The sequence below is a fragment of the Haemaphysalis longicornis genome, unplaced genomic scaffold (assembly GCF_048455015.1).
Source record: "Haemaphysalis longicornis isolate Haplotype H1 unplaced genomic scaffold, Haemaphysalis longicornis Haplotype H1 scaffold_7, whole genome shotgun sequence".
In the NCBI taxonomy this organism is placed as follows: domain Eukaryota; kingdom Metazoa; phylum Arthropoda; class Arachnida; order Ixodida; family Ixodidae; genus Haemaphysalis; species Haemaphysalis longicornis.
The window spans coordinates 130,865,904-130,888,217 of NW_027526422.1; the positions used below are offsets into that span (position 1 = coordinate 130,865,904).

Genomic DNA, 22,314 nt, shown 5'->3' on the forward strand with positions numbered 1-22,314 from the left:
GAGCGGCGGCACGGGACCGTTCAAAGGGTGTCTCCACCCTATTTGGCGGCGCTGGCATCGATGCAGGCTCCCTAGGCCCGAGTAGGCGACGTTTATCGTCACGGGATTCATTGTGAGAGGGAGTACTCACTAGTGTCGACCAGCATGTGGATGTCGAGTCCGGTGCTATAAGACAGGTGGCCCAAACAGAGGAATGCCGTCACTGTGCCGATGCCCTTGGTCGCAGTGTCCGCCGCCAGAACGAACATCACGTCTCTGAAACGGGGTGATATATAAGATTAGGGCCATTCCGTGCCAAACGCCACAGACAGTGTATTAGAACATCTCCGATTGCACTAAAAAAAGTCATGGTCGATCTTTCTAACACGAAAGTGTTTTATTCCGGGATACGCAAAGAGTTCCATGACGTCATATCCCTCACTGACGCCAGTGCAACTAAGCAAGCGGCCTGTATCTTAATGCTGCAAGAACAGGAAATCAGGTGCTCGTTGACTGCAAATAAAGACGAAAGACAGCATTGAAGAACTCCGACGAAGGCATAAAAGAAGTAGGTCATTTTTTTTTTCATTTTTGGAAAATATTTTGCATAATTTATGGCGAAAAAAATGGAGAAGATTATTTCCCTGGGTGGCATTCGAGCGCACGACTTTCAGAATACCGCTTGGATGTCATACCTAGCAGGCTACCGTTGAGGCCGTGCGGTCCTACACTTACATATTTATGATAGTGTATTTGTTCCTATACTGTGGGGTGGTTGTCGGATCGGCGAAAAAAAGTACGTGTTGCATCGGGATTCCCAGAGGTAAACTCAAACATGTATCCCGAAATGAGGCGTTACACCCCGCAGTGTTAAGTTCGGAATGCACTCACTCCTGAAACTTGTTATTAAAATTGTTGAACCGTTCAACGCCGAGGAAGATGGTAGTGACCACACCCACGCTCTCCAGGGACATGTACAGTGCGCGCGACCACATCTGCGTAAAGAAAGGCGTACGTGCTTTAAAAACGCTCACGTCGCTTCTCTTCCCCAACGCGGCATCGAGGTGAGCGAAGCAGGGAAATAGAAAAAATTCGGCGCACTATTTACTCAAAACATTTCCTGCGACACTTAAGTTTGCTGCTGTGCTTTGGAGGCGAAATCCTGGCGATACGTATTAAAAGGACTCTGAAACACCGTTTTTAAACTTTTCTGTAAATGATAAATGTAAATCACAAATAAATTCCGTATTCAGAGTAGGAGGTCACAAAGTACGTCAGCTACAAGTTACAACTCTGTGCCCATCAGACAGTTTAGAAACTTGCTCAAGAGAATTTTCTCACTTTCCCGGTCTTGGCGTTCTTCGAGCGCCTAATTACGTCATTACAGTGGTGTAGCGGCTGTTGTCCGGCTTTCTTTCAGCTGCAGCAGCAAACGAATTCGACGTCCACTTAAGAAAGCCACAAAAGCCGAGCAGAAACGGAAGCGGTCTGCTGTGGCGACCAAATCACGCAGCGCCGCTCCGTGCTGGTGATGGCCTTCACAATGGCCTTCACAACGCGAAGGAAAGATTGAGAGCGCTTATTAGATGTGTTGCAGAGCCCGTTTAACAACTCCTTTACTGCGACATCGTATTTGGGCCTCTTTATAGGATTTCTAGCGTCACTAAATAAGCTACGCTTAAGAGTACCGTCACTTAGTGCACCCGGAAGCGTTTTGGGGCCATTTTGTTTCTGGCTTGCAGTGTTGCCATCTCTTCCAAAGAAACCGCCGCCGGTTGTGACGGGCAGAGTGCGACCGGCCGCTCTAGCGTAGAGAGAGAGAGAGAGAGAGAGAGAGAGAGAGAGAGAGAGAGAGAGAGAGAGAGAGAGAGAGAGAGAGAGAGAGAGAGAGAGAGAGAGAGAGAGAGAGAGAGAAAGAGAGAGAGAGAAAGAGAGAGAGAGAGAGAGAGAGAGAGAGAGAGAGAGAGAGAGAGAGAGAGAGAGAGAGAGAGAGAGAGAGAGAGAGAGAGAGAGAGAGACGCCCAGAAACAAAATGGCTGCGCCCATGTATAAACAAATATCACGTGTTGCCGATCGATCAACGAAAGACCTGGCGGCACATAACAATGAGTTTGTTTTTGATAACGCGTTTGTTTTTTACTTCTTTACTATTTCCAACGGCCGCCATTTTTTCCCCCCGGAAAACAGCACTGTTTAAGCAAAATGGGGCACTCAAGGCTTTGGCATCAAAATTTGATCTGTCCCCTGATATTCGGAGCGCCAACGTTGTGCTTGCACTGCATGCCACGGTGCATATCGTTTTCGTAGTCCGGCGTGTTTTGTAGCCCTGGTGATATGCCATGTTTAGTCCTTCGACGCTAACGGCTCGATTTTTTTTTAATTTTGGTGCAGCCAAGTGGCCGACTGTTTAAGAGTGTTAGTATAGTTTGTAGGTTTCATTTCTCATATGTTGTTTTTTTCATACCGACGATGCTCATGTGGTACATATTGCTACGCCCGATTGCATGATAGATGAGCCTTAAGTGTGTATGATTTATTGTTTGATTCCATCGTCATCTCAGACCTTCTACATTCAGTCGTCACTTTATTCCAGTACCACTTGCCCAAGTTAGAAGTAGCAGGCTCAAGATTAGTCTCTCGGGGCGACCTATTCTCCTTTCAATAGACTTTTTACTTTATCTTTCTCTCATGCGCAAACTACTCGTACCACGTACTTCGCGCGATCGGCAATTTGAATATACGCGTCTTATCTTCCGCTGTGATTTATGTTGTAGCTATTTGCAAACGCTTCGCGTTACTTGTTTGCTCCTTTATATCCCGCCAATACCTGCCAGTTCATTGCGGAGGTCCAGTTGGCGTGCACGAGCATACTGAGTCCTCGCAAGGCGCCATTAAGAGTGGAGGCCCGGGTGAGGAGCAGTAGTGAGCTGGCGAGATGAATGAGCACCAGGCCGTAAAAGAACTGCAAGGGAAGATGTCATGCACACAGGTGAGTGGGGTGCCTCTGCGCTCGAACTACACGGAAGGGACAAGGGCGACACCTTCGACGAAACTCAATGTAGAGGAGTGTCAAATACATCCCACACACGTCAAGTGATGTGACTGCAGAGTACCCCCGCCCTTCGCATGCACAGCGGCTAAGGCGTTGTGCTACTCAGTGCAAGAACGCGTTTTCGTTTTTTTCTTTTTGCTGGCCGTGGCGGGAGTTTTTGTAATTCAGGCGAACTATGGCAAAGGCCTCTTGCGGGGAGATTTCGGTGCACTTCGAACATCCCCATGCAATTTAAATTCAATCGTAGCTTTCCGTTACTCTGATCTTTATAGCCATGGTGTAGCTTCTCTGCATAACACACCAAAATTTGAACGGAATGCAGGTATGGTTTAAATTTTATGTACTCCGGGAAGCCTGTTGCATTAATACTACAGATTCACGCAATTATAGTATTTTTTTATCGACAAAATTTTTTTTTAATCAAGCATACGCTTCCATGAAAAGAAATTTCCAGGGTCACATAAGCCCGTTGGCGTATTATTGCGACGTATACCGTTTCATGTCCACCCGTCGACACAGTCCCCGCGCTATTTGACTACCATTAATGCATTTTGGTTCATCTTAATTCGCCCTAATCCACCATATTGCATCTTAGTCTCCACCTTGATTTATCTTAATTCACCTAAATTTATCATAATCCTTTCACTCATCCTAATGACCTAATCCACCTTAATACCACCTTAATAATCAGCTCTATAAATCACTAATCAATCCATAATTCATCGTTATTCACCTTAATGAACATCAACCGATCCTAATCCAACGGAAAACCGCCTTAAGCCACCTTGGTAATCATTAGGATCAACCACTAATAAATCAATAATTAACTTCGGTATCGTTATTCATCGCCAATGCTGGCACGCTTTGATTCCCTTCCGGACTTCCCCGGATTTTGGTACTGTTCGCGTCAAAGCCAGCGTCCATTCAAGGTCACATTCGAATGCGATATATAAGGCGTTCGCTTTAAAATTTCTGCGTTTAACTTTACAAAGGAAGAGCGATGGCAACTTGCACCCCAGAACATTTTATTAGCCTGCCGCGTCACTGAACTCCCAAACCATTGTTTCGCTGTTGTCTCCTGGGTGCAAAGTTAAAGATCCAGTATCATGAGTGGAGCTTTTGAAAGGCGTCACGTACCGTCTTGAGCCTGAGGAAGCCGCTGTTAGCAATCGCAAACACGGTCATCCAAACGGCGGCGGCGGCGAAGATTGGTGGCGTCCAGAGTAACCCGTACGAATGTGGCACCCAGACATCCTCTTGTCGGCTACAGAGAACCACAACAGGAAGACACAAGGTTCTAGGGTCTTGTAAGCGTTCTGCAGAAAGTGCACGGTCATTGAGAGAACTAATTTTATCGTGTTTTCAGGGTACACTTTAGCGAAATAGGAGTAACCAGGTAGTCGACAAGGCGCAGCGCTAATAGGAGTAACAGATACGAACAGGAGTAACAGAGTGTGAACAAGGCTCCCGTTCGGGGTGCCGAAACGTCATTGTTTTATTTTCTCTGGTGGTCGGCGTATTCTTAATTACGTACTTCAGATACGTACCAAATCAAGCGAGAACGTGCATCCATAGGTACAACGTGGTACCCTCCTGAAGCTATAGCTACAACTCGCCTCTTGATCACGTTCATTGTGCCGTGGTGAATTGTCTCAGTCTAAGCCACTATTGGGGACGCTGACGTTCCAGTTTAAGTTTTCTATTCTGTGCATTTAAAGATTTATAGCAGAGTGGAAAGCCGGCGCCGGCACTGTACCCGGTAGGCGACCAGCGCTATAGCGCGTGCGCTGACGCGGTAGAACTGGTTGTGCGCATGCGCCGGCGTACCGTATACCGTACCGGAACCGGTTTTCTGTTCTGCTATAACTCTCTATAGATTGCTGTTATAGGGACCGGGCAGCTGGACGGGTGGCGCCGCCACTCGGCGCTCCACAGTCACTGAAATGGATTTGCGCAGTGGACTGCGCAGCCTTCCGTTGTGTTTGTCGTGTTTGCTTCGGTGGTTTTGATGTTTAGGAGGTGTCGTGAGCGGATATGTGCGGTGAAATGAAGTCTAAGCAGATGTGTTGGGTTCTTAGATGCACGAACGATAATGTAAACTCATCGGACGCTTGTATGGGGCTCATTGATATGGGCACTTCTTTGCGGCGCTGTACATCTCGCTCCACCCGATTTGAGTACGAATTAAAATATTGATATTAGTATTCGTTTCTACCAGTTTAAATGATTTTCACTTGTTTCAGTGGCTACAATTTCCACACCAGCCTTAACGGTGGGATACCTCGATACATGTGCTTTCAAAAGAAAGGCCCTTACGTACGAGTTAGATTGACGTATGGCCGCGAAACATCGCGGCAGTTTACATTTTCTTCCTGTAACCTTAATCATTGTGCCGTCTATTAATGGCAGGATGGGAGCCTGATAACTGAAGCGGGACTCCCGCTTTTGGAGGGGTCATTATATCGAGAGTCAAAGTAATTCAACCAACCGACAGCCTAAGCTACAAACCCCCACCCCTTCCCTCACCTCCCCTCCCCATTTTACCACCTGTGTGCAAGAAAGCCTGCCACAGATAAACGGCCAAGGCGTTGAAAAACGTGGTACACTATTTTTCCGTATTTTGAATGCGTAAGCATTCTTTGACCTCAACGCAAAGGGTGTACTAGCTTGCCAGTCCATTTGTCTCTTTAAGAATAAATGTGAATAATTGAAGAAAAACAAAAAAATATAACCAAATGAAACCAAAGTCGCCCAATTTTGACAGTGACAGCGAAATCTGCCACATCTGGCAACCACCGTTCGTTGCAGGAAACTCAGAAAAAGAAAAAAATATCTTGAAAATAAATTAATAAATGAGAGTTTTAGGCAATATTGCGCTTTTATGTGTGTCTAAACACAAAAAAAAAAGAGAACTGAGAAATAACTGACAAAATGAACGTGTCTTCTGATCCCCAGCTGTCACGTGATTAGGTGTCTGGCTTTAAGCATTTAACGTATGCGAGAAAACGCGAGGTTGGGGAAACGGAAAACCGCATACGAATTTTTACACATTAATAGACAATTCTCAAAATTTCTGGATTTTTTTTTTTGTGCCGTGGCCTTTGTTTGGTCCTACAACTTGTGACCGGTTTCGGTGCAGACTAAGTGACGGAGTTTATGTTTATTGAAACGCGGGTGGAAGCCTGTGGTAAAATGCGACCGAAGCATTCAGTTGTGAAACTGAAGGCAGGTTTTCAGCACCCTCTTGTCTCCCGGCCTTTAGCCACGCAGTAATTGTTTTTCTAAACTCCATGAACCAACTAGCCGTCAACCAAATCTTATTACAGGCATAAAACAATGATTTTCCACGTCAAGCAATACCTTTCTACTGTCATGCAGTATTTATCCTGGAAACAATTCCCCGTGGGGGTTGTAAACCTATTTCTGTGAAACTAGCCACCTTCCTGCCGTAATATAAAGTTACGTAGCGTCATCACTCAGCCTTCTTATTCTGGGGTAAATATTAGAAGGTAGCCCCCTCCTCTCACCCCCACTTTATCTTTTTTCCCTCGTGCATAACGCTGTTTCTTCGACGGCCAAAGGTCAGCGCCGCAGCATCCTTGGATCGGCATGCCTAGGCCGGCTTTGCAGGGGCATTTAGCTGCAATATATTCATCGATGCGCCAAACTGCACTCCCGCAACAATATTGCATGAAAAATTTGCACGAAGGAACGGACTTGCACTTCCAGCTCGACTTCCAGCTTGGAGCATTGAGCGTCGTGTGCGATTTGCAATCACTGAGTCTGCGCGCAAATAGTACACATGCATGCCTCCTAAACGTCGCCTTCACTCTCAAGATTTACCGATCAGAAAAAAGTCGTGGTTATCTAGGCTTTACAAGTCGCACCGCAGCAGAACGACAGAAAGCCATGCACAAGTACTCCACGCTGACAGCCACTCGCATTCCACTGACGAGCGGTTCTCCACGGGCGGCGCTGTTCGCTAAAGCGACGGGTACGCCATACAACGGCCGCCCGGCACCTACTCCCCACAGCTCTGTATTAAAGGATGATTCGTAAATGGCTTTGTTACAATCCGCTGAGGGATGTCAACGCTTAATTTCTCGTCTGATGAGGTTCACAATGATTTCAGATTACTAACAATGCCTTGTCGTCTTTGTTAAACATTCGATACGACTGGAATTGTAGACATTTTTAGGGTCCCAGACACATCTCGGAGCCCTCCTCTCACGTCTACAGCGCTTTTGGCTGCTTGTGCCTTAAGATCTTGTCATCATACCATGATAATCACTGATATCCTGCAATATTGTCATTTGTCCATGACTCGCCGTCCCGCAACAGATAACAGCCATTACCAACTCATCTTGCTCCGCACAGGCACTTCAAAAACGTGGTTCGCTGACGCACTCACAAGTCGTACGGTGGGGCGCTGTTTTGCAGGTTCGGGATGCACCCTCCGGCCACCTGGGTGTAAAAACTGGGCAGCACCAGCGTCACTCGATCCCCGTTGGCGATGGGCAAGCCGTGGCTGACAGCGTCCCGCTGGGGGCTTTTGGACAGCCAGTCTCGCACCAACTTGCAGGGAGTCTGCCGACGATAAGACGCACGGCTGTTTAGAGGGCGGAATTTGTCTGCGAAAGAACTGCCCGTCTCCCCGAGGGCAATGTGCCCGTTGGTTCGAGGAAGCTCGTCATGGGCGATTTTGTTTGGAGGTCTCTTAGTCTTGCGTGTGCCCTATGCACTTTCAAAGGCCAAGTTTCAGTGCGGTCCCCGAAAATAGTAGCTGAATAAATTGCTCGTTACCTTCAAATAATGAAACGGCCTCACGTTACATTCGAATGAAAGTAACCCGTTACTGTTTTCGGAAGAAAATAACTCGCATAACTTTGTCTTCATTCACCGGTCGTGGCTTAAAAGCATACCACAGCACCACCTATTACCGACTTTCACGGATCCTATAGCGAAAATAGGAAAACAAAACGATACTTTCGCGCTGGAATACTTCAAAATGGGCAAGGAGATGACGCTTCTCAGCGCTTGCTCGATTGGGAATTGTTACAAATCAGCCCGCCGCTGGGCTTTGTGCAACACTCCTCGGCTGTGCGGCGAAGCCTCCACTCCGTGCGCCTTTCAAGACCCCCCACCCCTCGGTCGGTGACTCACGCTGGCAGCCGACATGATTCAAACAAGCTGCTGCACGTCTGGATCGTTGGCGCCTCGCTATCGGCGTGATTCAAACTTTGGTGGCGCCGACACAACACTCAGAGACTTGTTCGAAGGATGCGGAAGCTGTTGCGGAGACCTCCTCTCTCCTCTCTCTCGGACTCAGCGTGCGCCGCTACTACCGACCGCTCACGAACTCTGGAAACAGTGTTGTCTGTGTCTGTGCCGTTCGTGTCGTGTGTACAACCTAGAGAGAACACTTGTTTTGACCGTTGGTGTTTTGGGTATAAATAAAACCCCCCAAGCGCTGTAGTACATTCCTGTTTGGGCTGTGAATCAATGCTGTCACTCTGTTCGAGTCCTGTACGGTAACCTCGCCCGTCGGGGCATTGCTCTTGTTTGGCTTCGGTCCATCTCTCGCCATGTAGTAAACAAGTTACGTTTGCCTTCGGCTTCAGGTCTTCTTCGAGGCTGCAACATTGGCTGGCTGCTCGCTTTACCACGCTACCACACGCATGTCGGAGGCGACGGAGCTCGTCTCGGGTACGCCTTCCCGGATGCAACAGAATGTACTAAAACATAGTGCCGTGGCCATAGTTGGAATATGGTGATTGGAAACTCTCCTTTAGCTCAAATTATTTTGCGCGCGTGCGAGCGCGGTGCATTTATTTTGTATGCTTTAGTTGAGTTCGCTCCTACATTGCAAGTAGAAGGAAATGAACCAAGACGACAATGTGGAACTTTAGTTCACACTGAAAATTTGGGAGCATAGACTTCACTTTACGTTTTAGGAAGAAAACGACGCTACTTTTCGAGAGTAATTTGAATTTAAAGGAGTATTCACGTCGAAGTGATAATCCTGAAAACTCTTACGGATCGATTCATAAAGTTGGAAGGAAGCCCTGCTGAAATTATGGGCGTCAGGTATTGTTCAGAAGCAATTTGCAATACGTAAGCGTACCGCATCCGCGAGCGCCCTGTGACGCCTATGCATGCTTTGCAATGTGCCCAAGATTATGATATTACGCCTGGCTTTTGTTAGCACCTTATACATTCCCCTGCTACAGTACTAACTTTTTAGAGTTGATACATGCACTGTTAAACGTATGGGGACACGAGGAAGAGTGATGGATGAACAATGTACTCTGTGGGTCACTCCTCGTCCAAGTGTAATAGGGTGTTATTTCGTTTTCGTTGTTTTTACACCTCCCAAATAACTAATGGACTGGACTGTTTTTAGGACACTAAAGTAAGTGAATAAACAACGGGATGGCCACCAGTAATAAAGGTGCTTAGCTTTGTTTACATGGCAGCTAGGAAAGCGCACCGCAACAGTCTAGCGGCGTGGACACTGATTCGCTACACTTCTTACTGGGGTGTGCCTTAAAGATATATATTCCGCGAAGTTGGCCCCGTGCTGTGTCAGGTCCAAGGGTTTTAACGCCAGCTGCACCCTAGACACATATCCAAGAGCACTGTATACACACTCGATCCATCCTGACCCTCATATTACCATCCATCTTTACCCCCCCCCTCCCCCCCCCGCGACCCCCGTCCACTCTGCTGCGACTACGAAGATACACCCCACGCCATCTATCTGGAACTGCCACGCCCTGCTTCCTCGTCCCCTACCCAACCCCCCCCCCCCCCCCCCCCCCCCCCCCCCCCGACTCCTCTCTGTCTGCTGTCGCATCTTTGGACGCCCAGTCCTATCGCGCCGTGGTCGACAGGAATCAGGCCACAGAAGTGCCATTCCGAGGCTCAATTGTGCACCTTAAACCTTGCCAGGATTACAACGTCCCTGTCTGTCTCAGCTTTTAGTTCTGCGGCCGGCCCGTACATACCCGACTGTCCCCGTTTCTGCGCACGTTGCTGATCGCGAGCGGCACCAGAGGGAATATGGTGTCCCAGAAACCCTAGATAATTCTCGCTGTGCTGGGAGGTGATTGGAACGTTGGGCAGTGACACAAACGAAAGCAAAAACAATTTTCTATATACGATAGTCATTCTTGGACTAAGTAAACGCGAAAATTGTGGTCCGTGCGTCCATCCGTGCGTCCGTCCGTGCGTCCGTCTCTCCAGTGAGCGACAGGGCAAAAAGTTACGAACAATGGTTGAATTGAACGTTTATATAGGCAACACATTTTCAAACTATAAGTCTTGTATCATAGTCTATAATTCTCAACATTGTTCAGCAAAAGGAAAACATCGATACATAACTGGTACATACAGTGTTCCTCGAATTGAATACAGACGTGTGGTTGATATTTGTGACAGCAAATATAAAGGTACGCTCTAAAAACAATACTTTGCCCACAAAGCAAGAAAATATCCCTGGAAACATGCAGTCTGTAAGTGTATTCAAAGATTGTAAGTCTCTCTCCTGCAACACGGCGCGCGCTGATTGGGCGCCGGAGAAGCGCCAATGGGAGGAGCAATCGCGCGCTTGCTGAGGCGGTGGCGCCCTGTATTGCGTTGAACCCAATTTAAGCGATTTGCGTGCCCCATCTGCCCCAGTTTGGGGTTGTAGCAGGGGTCAATGCGAGCGCAGTGCAATGCCCGCGCCTCGCTCAGGGGGCTCGTCCTCGGTGATCAACGAGGCCCCGGCACCCTCTACAAACAGGTTCTGCTTGTGCCTGAGGACTGCTAAAGCGGACAGAAAGCGGTTCAAAAATCTTTTCATCATGTTAGTTTTACTTTATTTTGAACCGGTTTTGTCCATTATACACTTTTCTTATAGTACGCGTTACGTTTTAGCTCCGTGACTACAGGAGACGACGACGGGAGACTCCGGCAGCCCAAGCTTCTAAGGTGCTTCGCACCTAAAAAGGGCTCGAGCACGAGGCGCCACCAGTGCCAACGCTGGAAAATTGGATGGGTTCAGGAAACTTCCATGGCGTTTATCATGGTAGGACCGGGACAGGAGGGGAAAAGCGTTAGAGGAGAGGCAGCTACGCGGCACTGAGGTAGAAAAGTATCGTCTTTTGTAGCGTAAGCTACACTGGCCGAGGTTGAGCAATTTCGCGGGGACCTTGAAGGGCCGTGCTGCGCAAGCGCGAGGAGCATTGGATTGGATCGGATTGGATTAATTTGGATAGGATTGGACATGCAATCCAACTGGAGTATGGTTGTGTAGAGAATTGGGTCAGCACGTTCGCCGTTCTGCGCATTCCAGAGGAGTGACGTCATAGCCGCGGCAGATGCACTGGCGCCGGCGCGTGCCCAGCTGTGTCAGCCAATGGAGCCGCTTGATAGCCGTTTCGCGTGGCTCCTGGAGAGCCGTGCTGAGCATGCGCGAAGAGCAGTGAATGGACTGCACTGGACTGGACTGGATTGGACTGGATTGGATTGGATTGGAAATCATTTTGGCAACAGTAAGCACGATAATCAGCTAATACTAGACAACCAGGGAACCTAAGAATAACCAGCTGAACGTTAGCTCACGCTACGTATATCCTGGCATAGCCGAGCTAAGCAACTGCTAATTTTTGAATACGTTTACAGGGAGGCGAGCAGATACGTGGCCAATTTTCTGCGTTATTGCCTTTCATCTTGAGAGGGAAACTGACGCGATTTTCTGTATAGCCTGTTAAGAAAGGGAGTCGTCTGTCTTACCGAGCCGTTTTTGATGGCGTAGCAGCTGGAGTTCTGGGTCAACCAGGCTCCGGGACATTCGTGGGGCCAGTATATGGTCCTTCTCCACAGGAACAGCAGTCTGAGGGACTCCGACAGTGGCAACGAGTCGGCCACAGCGTGCGTCACCATGTACAGGGTCATCGAGTAACCCACGCCTGTCGGGAACAGTTGTCGAGGGTCAAGGGCAAAAGAGTTGTGTCACGAGATTTGTACGACAAATCTGTATCGTCTACTCTTGCGACGTATGTATACTTTCGCCTGAAATGACGTACCACTGTAAATTCAGGTATCAAGACAATACCGACTACAAAAAATTCAGGTGGTAACTCCCGATTTAAAATTGTCATTTACGGCGCAGCCGTCTCCACGAGAATTACTCAGGGAGAATTACTGGGGTTAACAGTAATTTTGCAGTGGGTTTACAGTAAGTTTACAGTGATTGCAGGAGTTTACAGTAAACCAACGTGAAACGCACGATGTTAAACACAGTCGCTGTAGGACTCCAATGTAGCGCGAGACAGGACAATACACAGTAAACATCCCCTGCGGAGGACAAGTGGGGTTATTGCATTGCGACAGTACGTGAAGGATTCAGGGATTTAGGCAATCTGCAGGAGATGTGATCTCTATAGTAAACACCCGTCTCCGAGACCAGCTTGGCAAGGCCGTAGACTAAGTGCGAAGTGTCGGTTTGATGCTAGCCTTTGCCAAGTTTTTGTTCAGTGCTGGTGGGTTTCTAGGTAAAAAAAAGCAAATTTACGTGGAGGAGAAACTATACCGACAGCTAGGAATATGAGCGGTCGTTTTGGATTTCAGAGGCCGCATCTTCTCGATCGCTGCCCAAGTCCGCACTGTAAACCTGTCAGTAAGGAAGGCAGGACAAATGCAAACATAAATGTAGAACGAACGGCAGCCGTAAAGAGCAAGAAAACACTGCAGGCTTATTTGCACTGTCAGTCAGCACTTGCAAACCGAAGCCGGGTTCAAGAAGCCTTGTTGGACCGTCATAGAAAATGTCTAATTGGGAAGAGCCGTGCTGCACGTATCGATTGCAAAACGTCTTTCTGAGTCACCTCCGGAATCACTACTGGAGATTTTTGGATATATAATGATAAAACCTTCAACTTTTTTTGAAAGAAGACACGCGGATGATTGCGATTATGCCCTATCAAGTAGAAGCCCTTTCCTTTGCGCATCGTGTTTCAGCGTGGCCTCAACGCTGCGGCCTTTTCAAGTGCAGTGTTCATGTTTCCATGCTAGAGGCAAGCGAAGAGAGACCAAAGCGGGGTGCCATTGGAAAGTGGTAAACTGAATAATCAACGACATCGATATTTTGTATTTGGGGAGGTAGAGGGGGGGGGGGGGGGCGGAGGGGAGGGCTGGTAGGGGAGTGCACATTGACCCGATAGGAAGGGCTTAGGTACGGGCTGTTGGGTGAGCATAGCTATACGCAAACTGAAGCAAATTTTACTCGTCTTCCTATTCTGTGCTGCCTTGTACCTATGCTAAAAGGGCTGTCTGGACAGCCGATTACAATGGCGTAAATAATACTGTTGCAATACATTATCTCAGTGTACTTCACCCTGATGCCCCCATGTAATAAACACTGACAAAGGAACGGCATTCACGGCATAACTGATTACCGAAGTTATGAAACTAAGTTGCACCAGACACCGCAAAATAACGGCTTACCATTTGTGGGCAAATGGACTCGCTGAACGATTAACCAAGGCAATAGCCGACATACTTCCGATTTGCGTCGCAGTGTGCCACCGTAACTGAGATGTCATACTTCCGTATGTAACATCCGCATATAACACCGCGGCGCAGGAAACTGCGCGTTTCTCCCCTCTTCGTTTAAGTCCGCGGTAGAGATGTCATCACTATGCTCGATTCGATGATTTTTCCTAAAGGACACAGGAGAAGTCGCGCAACGTGCAGGAGCCACACGCCAACTAGCACGCCAGCGCATTCAACACCGGCAAGCCCTTGATGCGTAGCGGTATAACGTCCGGCACCGAGAAGTCACGTACTGGCCGGGTGAACACGTTTGGGTGTGGATACCGCATCGCCGCCGAGGTCACTCCAAGAAGCTATTGCGACGCTGCTTTGGCCCATACAAAGCGTTGCGCCGAATCAGCGATGTTAAGTATGAAGCTATTCCTGTATGAAGGAACAGTGCGCTCCCCCATGGCGACGACGCTGGCTGGGGTTGTGCATGTCGCACGGATGAAGCCGCATTACGCTCGTTGAACTCAGTGTGGACGACTGTGACACTGTGCAAACGTGTGGCTTTGTTATTCTTCCTCCTTTTTTGGCTCTTTGAGCATGTCTGTACTACAAGCTCCATAGGCACCGAGACGATGCTTTCCAGGGGAGGAGGTTATGCCACAGGGATTATATCGTTTTAACCTATTGTATGCATGTCATCCTCTTGCGATCTCGCCACTTGGGTATGCTCCTACGGTCGAAAAAGAAGAGGATATCGAGGAGCGAGACCCCAGTTCGGTCCTGGTTTTGAGTAGCTGTGCTCCTCTGTGTCCTCCTGTGCTCCCCCTGGTATGGATTTGATTGATTGATTGATTGATTGATTGATTGATTGATTGATTGATTGATTGATTGATTGATTGATTGATTGATTGATTGATTGATTGATTGATTGTGGGGTTTAACGTGCCGACGCAACGCAGGCGATGAGGCACGCCGTAGTGGAGGGCTCCGGATTAAGTTTGACCACCTGGGGGATCTTTAACGTGCGCCGAAATCTCGTACACACGGGAGTTTTTGCTTTTTGCCTCCATCAGAAAAGCGGCCGCCGCGGCCGGTAATCGAACCCGCGTCCGGTATGAATCTGCCCATTAACCCTTTGATGCCCAATGTGGCTCAGGAGCAACAACTCAAACAATATTTTTTTTCTCTCGCACTTTGTGGTTTTTTCGACATTTAACATCATCTGTTGACTCAAAAAGGTTCCCCGACCTTCAAAAATTAAAAAAAAAAGTGCATCACCTATTTCGTTGTGCTAAAAAAATATTGTTTACCCGTTTGAACTCGCATAGAGGACGGGGGCTGAATGGGCTAGTGACAGGTAAGCGAAATTGTGCAATTTCCTCGTTAATACAAAAGATAGCATTACAAACTTTACGTTATTGGCTTCAGTCGAACCATAAATCATGCTGATCAAGGTAGCCTTCTTGTTAAACTTATCTATGGGCATCGAGTGGCCAGTGTTTCCCACTGTCCAGTGGGTTATTGTGCCCGTCCTAGTGAACCAAAATTTTTTCTGGCTTCATATTTGTGATGTCTGAATTCCTTAGCGATCATAAAAACGTTTTCAAAATCTTAAGCAAAAAATTAAAGTTCTGGGCATCAAAGGCTTAAATACATTTTTTCGCACATCTACTCGTGACCATTAGATTAAAAAAAAACGAGCATGAAAGTAGGCAAAAGCTGTCAGGTAAACCCATCTTGCCGGAGCGCTGTGTGTTCTCATTAGCGTTCCAATTGAACACCACGTAGTACTTGTCCTTGCTTTCGTATACACGACGTTTTCTTGTTATAAGACATAACAAAAGCTACAGGCTGCCGCCAATAAAAACACCAAAAGGTATGGGCTGAGAAAGAGATTTTGTCTTTTTCGTGGCGATTCCATGTGCCTAGCAGGAAGTACTACAAATACGTACTACAAATGGTAGGCGCGGAAGTCAAGCAATAGTAAACCAGGACAATTATGCGACACATGTTACAGCTACGGCTGTTGAAACTAACAGAAGCGAATTCAATCTTCAATAGTTCGGAGTGCACAGCACTACATGAAACCATCTGCCCTCAATGTAAGAAGGCGTTCTCCATACTCGGGAGAAGCGACCACTGACCGATGAAGAATGGAACTGTGCTGAAGATGCCTCTGTTCCCGTCCCCAGCGAACTGGGCCAGGTTGCTCTCCAGGCGCATCATGGGATACGCCACGCCGCCCAGGAACACCAGGTAGGCCAGCAGGAAGGGCGCTGCGAAGAACAACATGAGCATCGCAACTTTCAAGAAAGAACACAGAAGCGTACATCATCATAATACTGTATAATAAGTGTATAATAATAAGTGTATAAGTGTAATATAAGTGTATAATAAGTGTTCGTAATAGTGTATCAGCTATAATTATTTGGATGTATGTCTGCCTGTTTGGAACGTTTGTTTGTAAATAGTACGCCTGCAATGATGGCTAAACCGCTAATCTTAATCAGTTGTCATACATTCAATAATTAAGAGGTCCCCTCGGCAGTGCTTCACTTCGGGACCTCTTTCTGTACCACTCCAATGTATTTGTGCACTATCACGAAACTAATAAACTTTGATTTGATTTTGATTTGATCATCATCATCGTCGTCGTCGTCGTCGTCGTCGCCATGATCATCATCAGCAGCCTACTCAGGTCCACTGCAGGACGAAGGCCTCTCCCATTGACCTCCAACCGTTCCTGCCCTGCACTGCTCGAGTCCACAGTTTACCCCCGAACTTCTTTATTTCATCCCTCCATCGGGTTAATGACCTTCCTCTTTTTCTCGACGCATCTCTTGGTATCCACTCTGTTATATTAATTGTTCACCGGTTGTCGGTGCGTCTCGCTACATGACCAGCTCAAGGCAATTTCTTTTTCTTTATTTGAACTATGGTATCTCCCACTCTAGTTTGTTCTCTTATTTAGGCAGCTCGGTGCTTGTCCCTGAGTGTTACTCCTAACGTTATTCGTTCCATGGCCCCTTCAGCCGACCTAAGTTTGCGCTCTAGTTGTTTAGCAAGGCGCCCAGTTTCAGAAGTCGTCACCAGCAGGATACACTGGTTATAGATTTTTCTTTTGAGTGACAGAGGTAACTTAGTTTTCATTATTTGGGAGTGCTGCTTGCCGAGTGTTCCCAACCTATACCTATTCTGCGTACAAGAAGCCGACAAGACTGAGCCAAACCGTCATTTTTGACGTCCGCATGGTATACCTGTGCGTGCCCTGTTCCGAGAAGTGTTGTAAAGCGGTTGCAAGAACACTTTTATTACCACTTGCTTGGCCAATAATAACAGTCTAATATAAAATAAAGAGTTTTCTTAAGAGAGAGAGAGAGAGGGTAAACTTTCCTTTGAGGAATAGTCGATGATGCATCTCGAAAGCGATGCTAGTGGTTAGGTCGCGTTGATGGCTGTCAGCGTAAACTGCTCAGCCACCTCGACAGCCGTGGCAACGAAACGGGCATTTAGGCCCGGGTCTCAGCTGCGCAGCGCGGCCTCCACCCGTCCCTCGGACGGCATTTCGGAAAATGGATTTTCTGGGCAAGCCCAGATGATTTGGGGTAGTGGGGCATGACTGCCACGTTATCAGCAGGCTGGAGTAGGGTATAGAGTTGGGTGGATGTGGGTCAGGAAGGCATGGTTTGAAAAAGTGCCTGAAGAAGTCGCCACGAGTGGGTTTTATAAATGTCTAAAGTTTTGTCAGCTGCAGGATATTTAAAGCTGGAGAGGCAGTAGTGCATAGTTATGTCGTTAAAAGAAGACCAGGCGATGGCGCGCGGATCGTGCTCCATGGTAGAGATAGCGACTGGGTCCAGCCCGGATCGTGAGTCCTCGGGCGTGTACATGGGCCGCCTCGTTCCCTTCGAGCCCGGAATGGACGGATGTCCAGTACAAGAGAAGTGGCTGTCTCAGGTTTCGGGTACAGCTTCCTGTCAAAATTTTGAGTGCCGGCTGTGAGATGAGTCCGGTGGAGAAATTTTGAAGTGCGGTTTTAGAATCAGAAATGATCATGCTCGGATTGGGGTCGACCATTACAGCTAGGGCAATGACCGCCTCTTCCGCCATTCAAGGACGGGTAGATCGAACGGTGGCCGAATTGAGAAGTTCCTTGCGGTAGTTTGGGGATGCAATCGTGTATGCGCCGGGGAATTCTGCAGTCTTCTACGGCTACATACACAACTCGGGGATTTTTGCCGTACATCTGGTGGAGTGCTTCCGCTGGCTTCAGTCTCCTAAAGACGTGGTGCTAGGGGTACATATTGCGTGGCAACGGTTTGATTACCAGTTGTGAGTGGATTGACGCGGGAATGGCATGTAGTTGTTCGAGCTTTGCAACATGTATAGTTACCGATACCCAGTTCCTCAAGGATATGCCTTCCCGAAGTAGTTTGGGCCAGTCACTCATACTGACTCGTTAAGTGGGCTTCTATCAGCGCTCCAGCTGTATTGTGGAGACCCATCCCGTCCAATCTATCTTGAAAGTTAAAGGAAATAAGACCAGAAACTGGTGCCTTTATTTTACATCATGAAGTCATTTGAAATGTTCGTTATTCATATCCTCTCCCGTCTATCCTTAATTAAACGAGTGGTGGTAGCCTCGGTTAAGTGCACAGCTTGTCTGACATCTCGTAATAATGTTAACATTTATGAGCCTTGCTAGCAGTTACAGGAATTTGGAATGTCGTTTATATATGCTTTGTATACCAGCGTTATTTCCCTGTGGCTGCGCAGCTGAATCGAATGACAGACGAACCGACAGACGGATGGACGGACGCACAGACATACCGACAAACCGAAATTTCCGCGTTTGAGTGGCCTCGAGAAAGACCTTCATGTTTAAAAATCACAGCGGCGTTTGACTTCAAGACCGCTGTTACGCGGACGCCTCCTGGGTTACTCCTTGCCCACGCCTTGTGCCGGTCTTGTCTATCACGTGACCGGCGCTTGTTTCGGGGTGCCCCGACCAGCGGTGTGCACGTGGTCGGCGGCTGGTTGTCCACGTATTCAAGGCATGGCCTCGAACCGGCAGTCTGCTGTAATTAACGTCGGCTTCTCCCGGTAGGGCTCGAAAAAAAACGCCTTGCTGTGCCCTTTGTGTTTTATTTGTGGTGCTTAATTATTCGCTTTTACCTTGAGTGGCACGTGTGCACTTGTGTCTCTTCGCCCCCCCTGCCTGGAGCGTTTCGTACCCTTCCCTGCCTCGGACTCCTCCTTTCCACCACCGCCTCCTCCTCCCCTTCCTTCGCTCTCCCAGCTCTGCAGGCTCGAACTTCAACGCGCTGATTTTCGACACGACTTTTTACGCTTGCCGGTAAAAATTTAGCCTCCCTTCCTAAACAAAGTTGGGAGGAGCGCGAAAGCTAAAAGTGCGTTCAACCTTCGCTGAAAGTGCGTCCAGTCGATCGTAAAACCTTCAAAGACCCAAATGTCAAACGGAGAACTAACCCATGCGACGATTTTGCGCGCACTAAGTTAACACACACACATATATATACGTACAATCTATACGTATTCCGACACCTGGTTTATGAAATAAAGGTTGATGAAATGAAAATTACACTCCTTCAGGATCGATGCGCGTGTTGTCTTATGTAGAGCCGTTCGTTTTCCGAGATTTCCAAGTAACCGTTTTGACACACTGGAAGTCCAGTTTCACGCACGCGTCGTGTGTCCTGAGATTTTATAACAGCTTTTCGGGCAACCAACCGGTCTGGGGGGAATAGCGTTCGTTTTTTGACAGAACGCCATAGGCCCCAGTAAGGAAGTTCTCACTTTAGGAATTTCGAGTACGAACTGGACAGGTCTTATATTTGATTCTGGTTATTTCGAGGAGAGTATAGTATTGAGCTAGTTGGTGATTCATCTTAACAATTCGGCGGAACAGAAACAAAGACTTAAGCTGAGGCACACAGGACGAGCCAAACGGAGCAACCTAGCTTGCCATCTCAATGTACACACACGTTCTGAGTGCGGGCGGGCTGATAATCATATTGGCGTCAGTTTTGAATGTCAAGTTTCCGGCACATTTCATATACATTACTTATCGGGTCGAATGTTTCATCGTAGGTGTGTGCATGCGTGTGTATAAATAAGGCTTGTTTCTGTAATAAAAGTTCAGTTGAAGTCAGCGCTCGTCCTCTGTGCCTCAGCTTAAGTCTTTGTTTCTGTTGCGCTGTATTCTTAAGGTTATTTCGAGGATTGGGTATTCCACATCTTGAGATATGACGTTTTGGGTGGACATTCTAGCGTAGTTCTAATATTTCACCTTGCATCGAGCGCTAAATATTCTTTGGCCCTGACAGGCACACTCCAAGCATAAATCTTCGCCCCGTATGCTGAGTACTTGAGGTGTGGACGCGATTTTCGCACTGCTTTCTTTTGTATCCAGGGATATGTCTTTATCGTACCAAAATCCCGGGAATGGAGAATCGCTGTTGAGGAGCACAAAATTTAAAAACGAAGAAATACCGACAAAGGAGCAAAACTACTAACAAATATCCATGACCGCAAAAAGAAACGTTGAAAGAATCAATCTTCCAATCAAAGATAAATTTGACGGTGATCGCGGGAGCACCAAATGGCGGGCCTTTGACGCTGCATTGCGGTCGAGTTCTACCTTTGCAGATAAATATACTGCTTACTTCTTCTCCTTGAAGTCTCTTGTGTAATACAACCATGATGCAACGTCTAACATGGCACTGCTGCTTGTTTCTTTGCCACCCAGGCGATTATTTTTAAATTCATCCCAGCTGTACATCTCAGACCTGCCAGCCAAAGAATCGCCGGGTGATCGTCTACACAGAACGGTGAGATGCACAGGCGTCGGCCGGGGGGCGCAAAAGGGGCACTTGAACTCTCCCCCCCCCCTCCCCCTTCACAAGCTACAAAAGCAGTCACCCCATCCCCCCGCCTTCCCGTCTTCCCCCGCTATGCACCGAGTTTGCCCCCCTAAAGATTCTGCCGACGCCCATGGTAACATGGAACAGTCCGGTGTTTCTATGAAAGTCTTGTATCTAAATACTGGCACGTCTGCCTTACCTCCGCCGTACACGATGAACATCATAGGAAACTGCGTGACGTGAGCGCTGCCGGCGGTCATGACGTACAGGGTGGCCAGCTTGTGCCCCCGGTTCTCGTACGTGTGCGGGTGGCGCGGTTTTCTTGCGGGAGGCTGCTCCTGAAAATAGAACGATTGAGCAGGACGAGAAAAAAGGGGGGAAGAAATGCTTAATTCATCTTCCATGGCAATCGGCGGGAACTTGAAAGATTAAGACAGCTGATCGATGCAGTCTTGCCCCCCCCCCCCCCCCCCCCCCCCAGCCACACACACACGCACACACGTACGCACACACACATGCACACAAACACACACGCACACGTGCGTACACACGCATAAGCCCACACGCGCGCGCGCACACACACACACACAAGCGCCACACACACACACTCACACACACACACACACAAGCGCCACACACACACGCGAGCGCACGCGTGCACGCACATGCGCGCACGCACGTTCACACACACCCTAATACATATGCACCCAAGCTGCCGACATTTTTTTACTGACAGTCGGTATTGTACTATCTCCCGCACTGCGCCATCATTTTTCGGGCATGCTTTACTGTTACCGTAAAATCCCGAGAGATAGCCCACCTAAGATCGAGAGCAAATCGAGTGAAAATATGCCGTGGGCTAACTTTCGGTGTGCAGTAAAAAAAAGTTGAGAAATGTATCTCAGCCAAAGAACGAACACACGTTTATTAGCACTGTATTCATTCGCCGTCAAAACCGTCGAACGAAGAGTCGCTGTCACTGTCAAGCAAAAGGTCGACCACCTCCTCACGCACGGAGTTCGACGTGGTTGGCACGCTACGGTTATACATGTGTGCGGGCTTCATTGCCAACCTAAACGTGCACATGTTATTTTTAGATTCTGTGACCTGTTCTCGCAGCCGGGTTTCAGGTTCCTGTGACGTGTTATCGCACCCTACCCACGCTTGCTAACCTCGTTTGCGCGGGCGTCAACCCCGGCTAGGATGATGCTTTGCCAAGGGTGGGTTATTTTTCGGTGTTTTTGAAAAAAACGAAAAATCGGGCCAAAAACAGGGGTGGGTTATCTTTCGGGGGTGGGGCATCTCTCGGGATTTTACGGTATGTATTTTTAGCCAGCACCTAAACTAACCTAAACTAGCCTTACGCAACGTCACGCAACATAACCCTGCCAATAAAGACAGGCTGCGTCTAATCTCACGGCAGCAGTAAGAATGACCCCCGGGAAATTCTCTCGGCAGATTACATAAAAGCTGGCTGGCCTAAAATTTGCTGAATAATATTACGTCCCAACGTAACCTAACGTGAGATAACCTCACTGAACCTAACTTAACCTAACCGAATGGGTCATAACCTACCCAAATCCAGCCCAACAGCAACAAACCTAATCTAACCCAGCCCGTCGACACAGAACACAACCTATATTAAACGTAATTCACCCCATTCTAGAAGCCCTGTTCGTTGATCTCTTGCTATAGCAAAAACCAGACTAAAAAAAGGATTAACAAAATCGTGATGACTGAAAAATTCCGAAAGCTAAAAGAAAGAACATCGCAATGTCGGACTCGAACCTGAACCTTCTCATTTAAAACCAAAGTATTATACCATAGCGCTACAGGAGCAGCTGCAAACGCGACTTTTTAGGGAATATG

General features: G+C 47.9%; 1 protein-coding gene across 1 annotated transcript in view; it reads right to left on the minus strand.

Annotated features, from left to right (window-relative positions):
* Window positions 1–8,889: 8,889 nt before the first annotated feature.
* Window positions 8,890–22,314, minus strand: part of LOC144146534 (uncharacterized) — a 100,068-nt gene continuing 86,643 nt past the window's right edge. Inside the window, exons 18-21 of the mRNA XM_077678477.1 lie at window positions 20,645–20,783; window positions 15,706–15,837; window positions 11,810–11,985; window positions 8,890–8,946 (exon numbers count right to left, since the gene is read on the minus strand). Coding sequence (XP_077534603.1) covers window positions 8,890–8,946; window positions 11,810–11,985; window positions 15,706–15,837; window positions 20,645–20,783 — 504 coding nt within the window. The remainder of the gene's footprint in view (window positions 8,947–11,809; window positions 11,986–15,705; window positions 15,838–20,644; window positions 20,784–22,314) is intronic.